Source organism: Periophthalmus magnuspinnatus, chromosome 3 (genome assembly GCF_009829125.3).
Source record: "Periophthalmus magnuspinnatus isolate fPerMag1 chromosome 3, fPerMag1.2.pri, whole genome shotgun sequence".
Classification (NCBI taxonomy): Eukaryota; Metazoa; Chordata; class Actinopteri; order Gobiiformes; family Gobiidae; genus Periophthalmus; species Periophthalmus magnuspinnatus.
Window position 1 is genome coordinate 4,268,986 of NC_047128.1, and position 15,245 is coordinate 4,284,230.

General features: G+C 38.5%; 2 protein-coding genes across 2 annotated transcripts in view; one reads left to right on the forward strand and one right to left on the reverse strand.

Moving 5' to 3' along the window:
- The first annotated feature begins 318 nt into the window (after positions 1 to 318).
- On the forward strand, positions 319 to 9,238 carry dtwd1 (DTW domain containing 1). Its single transcript, XM_033986605.2, has 5 exons — positions 319 to 380; positions 2,823 to 3,168; positions 4,252 to 4,389; positions 5,364 to 5,631; positions 7,385 to 9,238. The coding sequence occupies exons 1-5, from the start codon at positions 343 to 345 to the stop codon at positions 7,612 to 7,614; spliced, it is 1,020 nt and encodes a 339-aa protein (XP_033842496.1). The 5' UTR covers positions 319 to 342; the 3' UTR covers positions 7,615 to 9,238.
- The window catches only part of LOC117385969 (NAD(P) transhydrogenase, mitochondrial-like), a 39,435-nt gene continuing 33,211 nt past the window's right edge, over positions 9,022 to 15,245 (reverse strand). Inside the window, exons 19-22 of the mRNA XM_033983269.2 lie at positions 13,760 to 13,841; positions 12,832 to 12,950; positions 10,921 to 11,036; positions 9,022 to 9,400 (exon numbers count right to left, since the gene is read on the reverse strand). Coding sequence (XP_033839160.1) covers positions 9,254 to 9,400; positions 10,921 to 11,036; positions 12,832 to 12,950; positions 13,760 to 13,841 — 464 coding nt within the window. The 3' untranslated portion in view covers positions 9,022 to 9,253. The remainder of the gene's footprint in view (positions 9,401 to 10,920; positions 11,037 to 12,831; positions 12,951 to 13,759; positions 13,842 to 15,245) is intronic.

Below are 15,245 nucleotides of genomic sequence, written 5' to 3' on the forward strand. Positions count from 1 at the left end.
CTTATTTTCTCTTTAGCTTAACCTTATTTAGCTTAAAAGTCTATAGCTAAAGCTACACAAAAGTAACAGTAATACAGACCCTTTAATTAAAAACACGATTATACACGTGGCTACAGCAAAGCGTTTGAATTTAGAGTTTGTTTAAAATTAGTTTAAGCTCTAGAATTGAAAAAAGTACAATTTGACCAGACAAAGTTATAATTTTACAGAATTTATTACATATTTTTCTTACCTCCATGCTTTAGCTCAGGCGGAGGTGGAGTCGCCGGTGGTGGCGCTGTTTCCTCTACAGACCGCATCACTTCCGCATTTGTAGAAGAAGAAGCAGAATCTTTTTTACACATGTGGAGGAAGCCCTGCTGTGTTTACGTCTCATCCAGGTATTTTTTTAAGGATTTACTAAACCTTTTACTCCTCAGATCTTTGAATATCATTACAACAACAAAAAACAAAAAAATAATAACTTACACACATCCGGTCTGAAGTTTGGACAAAAGTGGGACAGTGTTGTTGTTTTTGTTGTGAAGCTAACCTGCAGATGCTAGCTGTTATTTAGCTCAATATTTGCTAATAAAAGTGTAAATGAACTCATCTGACGTGTGTAATAGTCACACAGATGCTGGTTTGTTTTGACACATGTGTTGTTTGTAATTTAAAAGAAGATTGTTGACAAAAATAGGTAGTGGTCGTAAGATATTTTAGTTCTACTGGACAAATTGTTTTATTGTGTTATTATTACACTTAAGGGCTTTAACGGATCCTACTGATTTTCTATAAAACGTCTGAAAAACTGACTCTTGTGAGCTTTAAGTCATGTTCTAATGCTGTTACCTCTTCAAAAACAGACCTTGAGTTGTGTTTTGTTTCATTCACGCACAATAACACTTCTCAAAATGCTTTGTTCCACCTTGTGATGTCATCAAGTGGTAGTTTTCAAGTTAACAGCAACTTCTTTTACATTTAGTTTAGTAGAGATTGGCAGTTCCAGGGCTGGAATTATACAAATGATCCTAGAAATGAAGGTGTGTGGAGTTTAAAAACACAGTGGAGCACTTCCTGTATTACCACATGATGACGTCACAAGATGGAACAGAGTGCTTTCTGTCTGAGAGAAGAACTCAGCCTAAATATGCAGGGTTTATGTGTAGGGATGCACCAATTTGATAGGTATCAGATATCAGCTTCCAGATATCGTTCAGCCGATATCCTGGTTGGACGTAGCCGAAAAAATGATGCAAGACATTTTTTTCAGCCCAGAAAGTCTCATATTGTTAGAACTTTTATTTACACAAAGTTGTTCTGTGTTCAGTTACTTGAGAGGTAAATAACAGCCACATAACACATTTGGATGGGTTTTTGTTTTAAGGAAATAAATGCTGTTTTCAGTCTCTGCTCTGGTATTGGCAGAAACATGAAGCTAAAGCATCAGAATCGATATTGGAACTGAAAAAGCTGGATCGGTGCATCCCTATGTGCGTGTTAAACATGTGTGAATGAAACAAAACACAACTCCAGGTATGTCTGTGATGAGGAAACAGCATTATAACACAGGTCAGAAAATAGTGTAACATTGGCCCTTTAAGCATTTCTTGAGCATTGACATTTCCCAATTTCAAAGTTAAAATACCTTTACAGAAAACACAAAGTCCAGGTGGAATGCATATCAAAAGTCAACTAAAGTTTGTTTGCACTTTTGGCGCATAAACTCATATCGATGCATCTCAGAATACTTGCTTTGACAATATGAAGCTTACATCTCTCCAGTTTCTTATTATTATCACATGGGTGAAAGTAGTGACAAAAATTAATGCTCAGATCATAGACTGTATTTATAAATGGACATAGCTAACCTGCTAGCTGCCACGTTAGGAAGTGATCATGGGCATGCTACCGGCTCCATTGCTCCAATTCACTTTACATTGAAAAACTGTCCCCTCTCTCAGTAACTGCTGCTGTCAGACTCATCATTTTGGTCTTAAATGTTCATATTAACCCGCTCTACATCCTGGAGTTTTTATTTCACTATTATGTCTGTAACTCAACATATGAACATTAATAACAGACAAATCAGGCGCAAGGTTGATTGACAGCATTTTTAAGCACCCGCTCCCTGCTTAACCAGCGGTGTGGACGGGATCGGCTCTTTGGTCACTATGATACTCTGCTCCAAATTGTCCGATATATGATTTTATTTGATTTTATTATTGTCTTGCATACAGAGAATGCCGAAGCCTTTAATGGGCTTACAAGACACCGTTAACAAAATGCAATAGTCTAGACGTGTATTACAGGCTTTACATATAAATGATGCCAACTTATAAACATTAGAATTAAACAACCATTTCATCTTGTTGTCGTCATTACACCAGAACGTATCAGGACATTGAGTGAACATTTCATCAAATAAAGGATTTCTAAATTTGTCATAAAATGGACAATACAACAAAAAAAAAGCTATAACTGCTCTAGCTTTATTTGAGTTGAGCTGAACGCTGTGGGTGACGTCACACTCACTTAGTCCACTTCTTTACACAGTCTATGGTTGAGATTTTAAGGTAAAGTCCAGCTGATTCGCGTATTATTCTTGGTCTGTAAAGCCAACGCTATAATGTTAATATTAATGTTTCGCCAACGCAATGTAATCTAATTGTGTAATATTTATAACATTACTCAAAGCTCCATTATCAAACCAGGTCTTGCTTTTCTCAAGAGCGGCTCGTTTGTTTACTTTCCACACTGCCGCTCCAAGCTGTGTCCATGTCACATTCATTCATTTTATCTACTAATAACTATGCCTCTTTTGTTTTGTCGTTCTCTTCCAGCTATGAGCGTCTGGTTTTCTTAACTCCAACTTTTGGCTTGTCAAAGTTTTTTAAAAAGGTGCACTCAAAGAAGCGAGGGAGGATAAGTATGAGCGTGTTGGATCAGGACCAGAGTTTCCATCCCGGTTGCCATGACAAAACAACACTGTCTGCTAATTCGACAGACATGGCTGGATCCGCCAAACAGCCGCTCCAAAGTTTGAAATTGGCATCACACGAAGTTTTGGAGCAAGCTCAACAGAAGGGCAGGTTGAAATGTGCGAAATGCGGAGGGTCAAGGATGTTCTTCTGCTACACGTGCTGCTCCCTAGTGGGGGTCGGTCCTCAAGATGTCCCCCGCGTTAAGGTGAGTGAGAGGTCAGGGCTCGACTCCATGATGTAAAAGAGGCCTCCAGGTGGAATGGCAAAATGTCAGCGCTGTGAAGTGTGAAGGTAATCGAGTTTGAAATGCCACAGAGAGAAGCTTAAATGGGGTGTAGTGAAGAGAGTCATGTTCTGTTTATCACGAGAGCTAAACCAAGTCAAAACTAAGTAATAAAAGAACTACCTAATGTCAGTCAAAATAATCCCGCATTCATCCAGGTATGGCTGATGGTGACATGTTAAATTTTCATTGGTAACTATTGTCTAATCCACAGGGAAAGTTAAAGAATTAAAGGCATATTTTAGATCAAGGTCCTGTCAAAACAAGAGTGAAAACTATGTCAAAACCACAGCTTAACTTATCATTTTAAAATCTGCAGTTGGACAGTTTTTGTTAGTTTTTGTTATTTTAAAACCCTCTTAAACCCTTTTAAAGCTTTAGATTTTATCTCTGTGTGTTCAGGTACCTTCACATGCAGTGTTTTATATCGTGTATATTTGTTATATTGTTTTACTATGTGGTGTTTCTTGTTGTGAAGTACTTTGGTGCAAATCTTTTGGTTGTTTTAAATGTGCTGTAGGTAAAATTACTTGGTTTGACTTGTCTATAAAATCATGGAATCTCCCTGTGTAAAAATCTTAAAATAATGGTTAAATAGTTCATTTGTTTAGTTATTTATTTACATATTTAGTAGAGATGCACCAATCCATGTTTTTCAGTTGTGATACCAGTTCTGATGTCGATACTTTGGCTTTAAGTATCTGCCGATCCCCAATATCAACTGATACCAGGGCAGAGATGAAACATATGATAAATTTCCTTTAAGCACAAACAGCATAAGGTAAAACATAATCAAAATGTAACTACAGAACAGCCAGGAAATCGTCTTCACTACACCAATTTACAAACCAAAATGTGATACTGGTTGAACCGAAACAACAAACTTTTCAACATCAGCGATACCGGTGCTGTTTTGGTGCATCCCTAGTATTTATTCAACCTGTCAGATAATTACTTTGCATCATAAATCATTGAAATATAATCCTTTTTGTATTGTGTGTTCAGCTTCCGGTGAAAATTGACATCATCAAACATCCAAATGAGACGGACGGGAAGAGCACGGCAATCCACGCGAAGATCCTGGCTCCGGACGACGTGAACATTTACACCTACCCCTGTATCCCGGAGTACGACCAGGACAAGGTCAGGTTAAACGAGACGGAGAACTCGGCCTGGTATGTGCACTGTGTAACTTTTCTGGTGCAGGGTCCCCCAGTTGTACGCTGCCTGAAAAGTTCCACAGTATGGCATTAAACTTGGCTTCGGAAAACACGGTAAATGGTCACGTTTTTATACAGCGCTTTTCCATTTTCAACACAGTCAAATTGCTTTACATCAAGGAAACACTCACGCATTCACACACCAGTGTACACAGGCACTGGGGGCGAGGTTGGTGACATGTCTTGCCCAAGGACACAACGACAGCATTCATCTGTGGGAGCTGGAATCACACCAGCATGTGAGTTTAGTGTCGAAAGCTTTAGATCAGTGGACAAACACTCTACCAACTGAGCCACTGTCGCCCACATTCTCACTGTTATGGATAAGTTTAATGTCATTCTGTGGAACATTCCAAGCAAAGCATTAACATCTTCCTGGAGACAAAAAGTTACATAATGCACCTTTAGTTAACGGTCAGATAAAAGGCAAAAATTGTATGAGTTTTAGTCTGGTCTTTAACCATTTATTGTCTCTAACCGAGTCTTTCCGTTTCGTCCATTCATCCATTTTCTTCTGGGATAAGCAGATTCCCAGTTTAAGCAGGGATTCCCAAATTTTCCTCACCCCAGACACCTCCCCCAGCTCCTCCGTTGGGCTCTAACTTACTCCTGTGATGCCAAATCAGTCCATAAACCTATATTTAAATAACTGTAGCCTGCTCGGTGATATCTTTATCAAATTCAGACAGTCCTTTGGAGACTGTCAAATCCAACACATTTTTTTCACGTTTCGAAATTTGCTTTGAATCAGCTCAGATTTTGTGCGTGATATTTCTCAGTACGAGTTCTCCAACACTACTTTCATCTTTTCTGTGTATAGACCAGACACATGCCTCTTTGTCAGCTCATGTCTCAAGTCCATCCAAATAACATATTACATAATCCCACCCTCTCCAGGTCGTACTCGTATTCCCCGGACCGAAAGCTGTCACCGTCCAAAACATGATCCAGAGTTTGACCGAACGAGCCCAGGACCCCTCTGAACCCAGAAGGAAGAGGTTCAGGGGGTCGAGTTTGTCTGATTGTCCCACACACGGAGAGGGGGAGCGGGGAGAGGAGGGGGCAGAGGGCAAGGAGTCCAAGGCCCCGCCCATCCAAAAGGTGGTCTTCATCGACAGCACATGGAACCAGACAAACAAGATCAGCACCGACGAGAGACTGCAAGGTACGAGTCGAGAACTGAAGGGAGAAAGGTGAACAGGTTTATAGTCAGAGGGAGGTAATAGCGCAGCTGGTTCAAGTACAAAGTCGTGGTAACTGTCTGGACATAACATCTCACTCATAATCTGAAGCGATCGGAATTGGAATGAAACTTTAAATAATTCGCAAAACCTGGTATTTTCAAACGACGGCTAAAAACATGAGGATTATTAATAGAGAAGCACCAATCCAGCTTTTTTTGTTCCGATATTGATGCCGATACTTTGGCTTTAAGTGTCTGCTGATGCCTGATATTAACAGATACCAGAGCAGAGAATAAAAAAATATTTATTTCTTCTTAACACAAACAGCGTCAAGGTCAAAAGTGATCCAAATGTGTTTTATAATTGTTAAAGTGACTACAGTTTAATATTATGAGATGTTTTGGGCCAACATTGTCCGGTAAATCGTCTTATCTCACCAGTTTATAGACCAAAATGGGATATCGACTGAACCGATATCTTGAGACCGATATCTGATCCACCTAATATTGAATCATATCTGAACCAGCAATGCAAGAAACTGAATGAATGTGATATTGTCCACAGAGAACGTCGTTTATCGACTGGGAAGAGAAACATCTTCACATCATGTATTAATTTAGTAAAAGTATTCAATTTGATTAAAGTTACGTAAGTTGTTGACGGTGATCAGCAATCAACAGTATACTCAGGTTAGTGATACTGTGAAAAAACTAGAGACAGACTGAGAAATGTCCTTGTCACGGCCTTAAATCTGCAGAAGTTGAAAAAAGGTCTGTAGGTGTTGTTTTTTTCATCAGAAACAGACCTGGAGTTGTGTTTTGTTTCATTTACACATGTTTAACGCACAAACCCAGCATATTTAGGCTGAGTTCTTCTCTCAAACTGACTGACAAACACTGTGTTCCACCTTGTGATGTCATCATGTGGTAATACATGGAAGTGCTCCGCTGTGTTTTTAAACTCCACACACCTTCATTTCTAGAATCATTTGGATCATTTCAGACCAGGAATTGCCAATCTACTACTGAACTAAAGGTAAAACTTCGCTGTTAACTTGAAATCTACCACTTGATGACATCACAAGGTGGAACAGAGCATTTTGAGCTTTGGAGATGTTACAGACTAATAATAAAGAGTTACTCAAGCATGTCTGAATGAAACAAAACACTACTCCAGGTCTGTTTCAACATGGTCATGGTTTAAAGCTACAAAAGTCAGTTTTGTGTAATATAGGATCGTTAAATTACCTAATTTGAGGAAAATAATCAGAGTCAGTCCCACATATCAACCCAAATCGGCCATCGGTTGCTTTGGATTCTAAACATCGGCCATGAAAAGGCCATATCCATACACCCGTAAACGCATACCGGGTCTATCTCTAGAAAAAAGTAATGACGTTAACATCTGTACGGCACCAACCACGTTAAATTTCAGTACAAAAAATGAAAGGTGAAAATACAAATGGTCAAATATTACCCCGTTGACACAATCTAGACAAAATATCTTGGTACACTGTATAGTTATGATTATTATTTCTGAAGTAAAAATGACAAAAAAGTGCCCATTAATGTCTCGGACCTCATTTTGAGCACGAACCACATCACAAGCTGCTCTCAAAAGTACGGAGTGTTCTTCGATGTTACCAATTTTACCAATTTTGGTTTTGAATCCCTCGCTGTTTTTTGTTCATCTTTGTCCAACATCTCAGCTTCATTTCTTCTTTTTCTTCTTCAGATTTGCTACAAGTGGAGCTGAAAACAAGGAAAACGTGTTTCTGGCGCCACCAAAAGGGCAAACCGGACACTTACCTGTCCACAATCGAAGCCATTTACTATTTCCTCAAAGACTTTCATGAACTTTGCCTGGAGCGGGTTTACACCGGAGAATATGACAACGTACTGTTCTTCTACTCGTATCTCCACACGGTCATAAACAAAGCCAAGACTGCAGCAGGAAGGAAGTAAAAGTCAGTATTTATTTTAGCGGAAGAACTGAAAAGCTTCGCCGTTTCATGATTGTTTGTACAGTATGTTAAGATGCACTGGGGCCAGACCTGTCAGAATTACATTTACCATTATATTATGTTGCTGTTATTACAATAATTTTGAAGTTTCATTGTCATTTTGAAAGCCGTACAATATGAGAAATAGATTGTACATAACTATGCTTTATATTGCGATAACGATAGATACTTTATTAATCCCCAGCCAGGGAAATTCATCAAACGATACTAAACTGGGTCAAAATTAAAAACTTGAAGAGACGAAACCAGGACCAACCCAACTAGTGACCCACCGATATACTGATCTCGGATAGAAGGCGTCTCATTTGTCTGTTATTAATGTTCATATGTGAAATAAAAACCCCAGGATCATGTAGAGCAGGTTAATACGAACATTTAAGACCCAAATGATGAGTCTGACAGCAGCAGGTACAGAGAGAGAGGACAGTTTTTCAATGTAAAGTGAATTGGAGCCAGAGCCGATGGAGCCAAAAGCGCGAACATGATCACTTCCTGTTTGGCACGCAGCGCTAGCAGGTTAGCTATGTCCGTTTATATATACACAGACTACGCCACTGTTGCTGAACATTTTAGCTGAAAATCGGCTTCCAAGATAATGGTTCAGCTGATATTTGACTGATTTATGTAGATCAAAATGGGATCGGACAATCTTGACCCAAAATGTCTCATGTTGAACTTGTTTCAGATGACATCACATTTTACAGACCAATAATATTTAATACAGATGGGGGCAGCTAAAATATTGTTCAAATGCTGATTTTTTTTTTTTTGTTGCCATGTAGTGAGTTGTTGGGTCTAGTCACTAATAAAAATTAACAGGTTCAACATTTGTGAATTTACCTTTTTGATAGTTCATGGTTGAGTACAAGGTTATCAATCGGGAAAACTCTGGCTCTTGCCCAAATCTGATACCGGGTATTGGCAGATACTTAAAGCCAAAGTGTTGCAGCCTCAGCCAAAAGTAAAGTTGAGTTAAGTATGAAACAAACTTGACCAGCTTTAATGTCGTCATCTCGTCAAAAACAGACCTGGAGTTGTGTTTTGTTTCAGTCACACGTTTGGAGATGTACACAGACTAATAATAAAGTGTTACTCAAAGCTCAAAATGCTCCGTTCCACCTTGTGATGTCATGAAGTGGTAGTTTTCAAGTGAACAGCTCCTTTCACCTTTAGTTCAGTAGAGATACGTGGCAATTCCAGGGCTAAAATGATCCAATTTATCCTAGTGAAGTTTGAGCCTAAATCTGCAGGGTTTGTGTGTTAAACGTGTGTGAATGAACATCTGCCTTGTAACAGATCAGAAAATAGCGAAACATGGGCCCTTTAAAAAAATTGAGTCACAGGACACTTTGTGAAAGGACAATCTTAAGGATTGTACATTTAAATAGATTTTATTTACAAATTCTTACACATGATGCAACCATTTTAAAAATAACCTCACTAGATGTACTTCATATTTATATCAAACTCAAAGTCCTTCCTTTCACTAATCAAATTTCCTTTAATATTTATCACAAGTACAGATGGGCTCGTCGACGTCTTTGTGTTTTTAGTAGTACACTTCTCTGATCTTCGTGTTTTTAGTAGTACACTTCTCTGATCTTGGCTTGGAGGTTGTCGCATGTTTTCTTGGCGTCTCCGAGAAGCATGGAGGTGTTGGGTTTGTAGAAGATGGGGTTGTCCACAGCAGCGTAACCCACACCCAGAGTGCGCTTCATCACGATCACCTGCAAATTAATTTAAAATGGTTTAAAGACTGGAAACGCATTAGACAACGCAATTCTGTCCCACGCCGAGATTTGTTTATTAGCCTTCAAGTATTCAGACGATACTGTATCACACCCATATTATGCTGGATTTTTTAACTCTTCAATGGAGGCCCGTCCACAGAAATTTGGGGGCCCGGGGGCAAGAAACTTCACATGGGCCCCCTCTAATATAAACGAATAGGAAGAGGGTCCATTTCTGGGTCCCGAGGCCGGGGACAAGAGGCCCCTTAGTGCCCCCTATCAACTTCCCTGATTCAAGGGTTCAGCTTTTAGTTTATAGGTGACATTTGGAGGACCCTTCAAACGGTATTTTGTCAATTGTTAATTGCTATAGTGATGATGCTTGACTTATTCATGGGTTTCAGAGTGATTAAACAGTGGTAGAAATCTGAATGCCAGAAATCCATCGTTATATTGGTTAGGTCACATTTTAGTTAGGTTCTAGATTCAATTTCTGGGTCATGTTGGGCCTGGAAAAATTGCAACTATTTGTCCCTGATTAAAATAAATGTAAACAAACAATCAGACTGTATAAAGAAGTGGACTAAGTGAGTCTGACTGGAGCTGAACGCTGTGGGTGACGTCAAATGAAACTCATCGAGGCTAGAGCAGTTATAGCGGCTAATCTGGAGCCAAGTTCCACATTTGGAATTTCGACTATCATAGCAACCAAAGAGCCAATCAGGAGCGAGGCTGTTATAATGGTAATGCCCCTTCCCGCCCACACCACTGGCTTAGCAGGGAGGGGAGCTTAGCAACACTGTCAAACAAACCTGTTGCTAACACTAGCAGGAGTGACCTCGGGAAAAGAAGGCAATTAAATACATATGTGAACAATTTATGAAGTAACATGGGCAAAGAGCAACTGGTCTGACTAAAGTGCAGTCCAAGCTAAAAATACTGTACTTAGACCTGTCATGATAATTGCTGTATTGACTCATCGTTCCATATATAAACGCTGGGACAATATTTTTTTTTTGGGGGGGGGGTCAATATTTATCATGTATGTACTAATCTTTGCACTGCTGGGAAATTTTGGGTTATTTTTTGGCTTTAATGATCAGATTTAAGCTGTAAAAGTTTAAATAAATAACTCGTCTGACTCATTACAGATGCAAACTAACGACTAAAGTGTTTCATTCTGTGGTTTATTTATTGCAGCTCATGATTTTTAATAATATTGTAGATTTAATTCATTTCAATATCATCTTTTATCGTCTAGTTACTTGGACCTGCCACGATGACACATTTGGAAGTTCGATATTTGCTCTACTTGTATTAAATATAAAGCTTTTGTCAGTTTAATTCCACGACTGCGATAGAGAAGATGCTTTTGACGTTCAGTCTGATTTGGATTGATTCATTTAAAGTTCACGCCACAAGTTCAACATTTTCAAAGCTTTGGCAAAGAGCAAACAGGCCCGACTAAAGAACGGGCCAAACTTAAGATATAATAGTGTAATAAATCCTATACAAACCTGCTTGGACTTCCACACCTCCAGGACGGGCATACCGGCGATGATGGAGTTGGGATCTTCCTGAGCGGCTGAGTTCACAGTATCATTCGCTCCAATCACCAGCGTCAAGTCCGTCTCTGTGAACCAAAACAAAACAAAAAAAAAAATACATTTGGACTCATCGAACAATAATTTATTAACACGCAGCTGTGGTAATATTATTCACATTAAACTCCCAACACCACATCCATCTGCCTCAGCGTAAACTAAACCATGTGTGGACAAAGGCCTGCCAGGTGTTTCCAAAACGAGGGAATACAAAAGGGAAAAAGAACGAGATCTGATTGGGTTCATTCTTCAAATTTACCAGAGCAGGTTTTGGCTCAATATAAAAAGTAAAAAGTATTTTGGAAACCATTTGAAGGAGGGAAGATGGAAATATCGTTTAATAAAATATTCTACAGTTTTACCTCAATTTATTTCAAACCTGTCCAAGTAATCAAATGTTGGACATCAACTCGTGGACAAAATACACGCAACAAGTGTATTTAGTCACTTTTTCACTCACATTTCTTTTGCTTATGGCCCAAAATTGTATTGTTTTGGGATACTGTATACTTGATCCTCAGTAATGACTAAACAGGTTCTGGGGATGGCAGACCCCAGTACGTTCATGTACCGGGGGAACATCTCTGCTGGAGTGATTTAGAAGGATACCGACTTGTTGAAGATACTATTAGCAGCCGACAAGACGGTCCTTACATAATCCCAGAAATGCCAATCGTATTTTCCAGACTATACCAAATTTTTTTTTGGTATTTTTTGGCTGGTGCAACTTATACTCCGGAAAATACAGTGCATGTAAGGAATGATACAACTTTTGAACAATATCTTTGAATTGGAAATTATGACACACAGACTGAGTGTCATAATTTGAGAGTCAATAAAAATAGATAAAATTGACAAAATGGCCGACTTAGACATCAACGACAAATGTCTTTAAAAACAAGGGATGTATTTTATCACAGAAGGATATATGACTCTTCCAGTTAAAGTAGTTTTTACACATTTTAACAGTATAAAAAAGAAAAAGTGACCAACAGTCCCTCATATTTATGCGTTTAATTTAGTGTTTGTCCTTTTATAGTTTACGTTTATGCCATCTAGTGGTGAGAAACACGGAACAAACCATTTTAAATAAAGTTCCGCTCAACCCTAATTAGTTGCGCGCTCATCCATCATCGCAGCCACGTTTTCAAAGATCTCCGGGAAGATAAGAAATTAACAAAAATGTAGAAATAATAAATGACCTTTGACATCTTTATTAATATGTATTTAGAATAAGAGTGAGCCGTTAGCCCCTCGTTGGATGTCGGTTCACGAGGTTTGTGTACTTATTATTTTGTGTAATTTAAGTTCCATGTAATGTATTGCAAGAATTTCATTTTAAATATTTATTTTATTATATTTCCTTTCGTGAAAGTTCTCACGGGTTGTCGCAAGGAAAGAATAAACCCTGTTTTGTCAACCTCGAACTACAGTGACAAACTCGAAAAACCTCTCTCCAACATGAACAACAACTGTGTTATAAGTTCTGTATCTTTGGTAACTATATAATATTTACTTAAGTCATTATGAAATGCTTAATAGGCAGGTCTAATTACAATCAAGGGATGGGGTATTAACTGCTTCTAATTTGACCCTCGAGTTCAGAAAGCCCCGAGACCCCCTGAGAGTCTTTGAGGACCCCAACCCTCATATTTTCTAGGAATTACTGCCCCAAAAACATGATTCTTTAAGTTGCACAGCCTAAATACAAAGAAAAGAAAAGCTACTGCCTCAATAGACTTGTCAAGTGACACCATTTTGTTTTTAGAATCGAGACAGATGTTTAAGAAATCAACACTCAAGTTTTAGTCATGAAATCTTCACCTGGGAAATCCTCGTTGATCTCGTCCATCTCCAGCACCATGTCGTACGGGACTCCAGCCTCGGCCAGCAGCACGTTCAGCTGCCCGGGCATACGGCCTGCGACGGGGTGGATACCAAACCTGAGGAGATGAGGGAAAAAATAAAGTTTGAGCTGTGAGGGATTTCTAATGTTGTTCAATATTGTTCTTAGAGATGGAGAAGCTTAACGTAGTGACAAAAGTCTCGACACTTCATACCAAATTGTTTCTTTGATGCTTTTAAGACTATGGGTGAGTAATATTTTCAAAGACACATTCTGACACATTTGTCAGTTTGCCAATTTTGCCAATATTAGAGGAGGCTCTAATAGTATCAGACAAATGTGAAAAGACTGAGCTAACACCCACCAAATCACTTTAAAATAAAAATGAAATGAACTTCTGTTGTAAACGAGTGTATAATCTTAAAAACTCCAAATTGCAATTACTACGAACAGAATTTATTTTTAATTCTACCCGATATGAAAATTTTGCACATCTTCAAAACAACATTCACAATATATTTACTTCAATATACAGCCCTGTACTTTTTTTATTTTTATTTCAGAAACTATTGTAAGACTACACTGTATGAATTGTGCTGTACAAATAAACTTCTCTTGCCATTGGGTTAAGTTTCCCCATCTCTAAGAACAAACTATAAAATAATTCAAAGTGCTTTACAGAATAAGAAAATAAGAAAGACTGTAGCGTATTTTAATTTGAACTTTGGGACGCAGTGACCGTTTGATTCATTTCGATTTTAGACTCCTGTTACTTTATAAATGTGTGTCATAAATTCTACTTCTTGCTTCTGCCTTTGAGGATTTGGAGCAGTATTTGCATAAACATAACATATTTTCATTGTGCAAAAGTTTAAAGAAAATGTAACAAAAACATTGCCGTCTCACCTGACAGTCTTGCCCTGCTCCCTCAGCATCTTCACCATGTCGGCGATGGGATACTGGGCCTTCGCTGCACACAGACCCCAACCTGAACAAACACAACGCAAATCAGAATTATATTTAAGACAAAACACCGCCACGATTTTTTTTCACAACTGCCCATGGTGAATGTAATGGGGGGTTTTTTCTTCAGAATCTATAATTTGTTTTTCTTGGACAACTCCACTTCTGATGCAAATGACTTAACCCTGTGGTCTAAAAGAATTTACAAAAGGTTAGCAGTGTTAGCATGATTAGCACTACCAATGGATTGTGTTGAAAATTACGTTATATTGTTGTGGAGGAAAAACAAACAAAATACACAAAATTAGTTTTAATATTTATTATGCCTCAATTAGCATTAGCACTGAGACTCAAACATGTATCTTCTGTTTTTTTTTTTTGTTTTTTTTTTCTATTTGTGTAGTATTAACATGTTGTGAGCTCCCTGTTCACTGCCTGATCTTTAAATATTTATTCATTTTAGCGTGATTCTGCAAAAACCTCAGAGTAACAAATCGAGCAGGAAGTAGTGATGCTAACAGTGTGGTTGCCGGGCACCATTTTGAGCCAATTGGCAGTTTTCACTTTTGTTTATCGTGACAAGAGACGACGACAGACCACTCGAACTTCAAACTTTTACTTTAGAACCGACGCCGCAGACATGTGAACATTATTTAGGCGTAAACCGTAAACCTTAGACCAGGGGTGGCGAACACGCGGCTCTCGAGCCCCTTATAATATTTTCTATATACTGTGGCTCTTTGCATCGTTTCATGTTTCACTTATTTTTTCTCTCTTAAAACACATTCAAATCCACCAGGGCTTATTAAAACAAACAATATATAAAAACTGATTTATCAGCTTTGTCATCTGCGTGGGTTACATCTAATGGCGGGAAAATAAGTAAACATTTCATGCGCGTGCAGACCGTTACCCTCATCGTCAAAATGGCAAAATGCAAAACTAAACGAAAATATGAGGATGAACACAGAACATTTCTGGAAGAATGGGAAGATGCTTACTTTTTTATTGAACGGAATGGCAAATCACTCTGTTTAATCTGCAATACTACAATATCACATTTCAAGGCTTCAAATCTTCAGCGTCATTTTAGCTCTCTCCAGGCTCATATGGACAAGGAATTCCCCAAAGGTTCTGAACTACGCAAGCACAAACTGAGCACCTTGAAAAATCAGGTAAAAAGAGTCTCGAATGTTTCAGCAATTGAACAAGCATGGAGAAACTGACACATTTGTACATTGTTTTTTTTTTGCATGGGCAATCTACCACGCCACTTTATAGGATACAATGAAGGAGAGTTTTTAAAACTTTGTTTTTTAAAGTTTTGTGGATGTAATTGAAACCTTGGCTCCAGATAAAAAAATCGCACTGAGATTATCATCCCATCACTCCAACAAGGTAAGAAAATCTGTGATGTAGTTTGTGATGT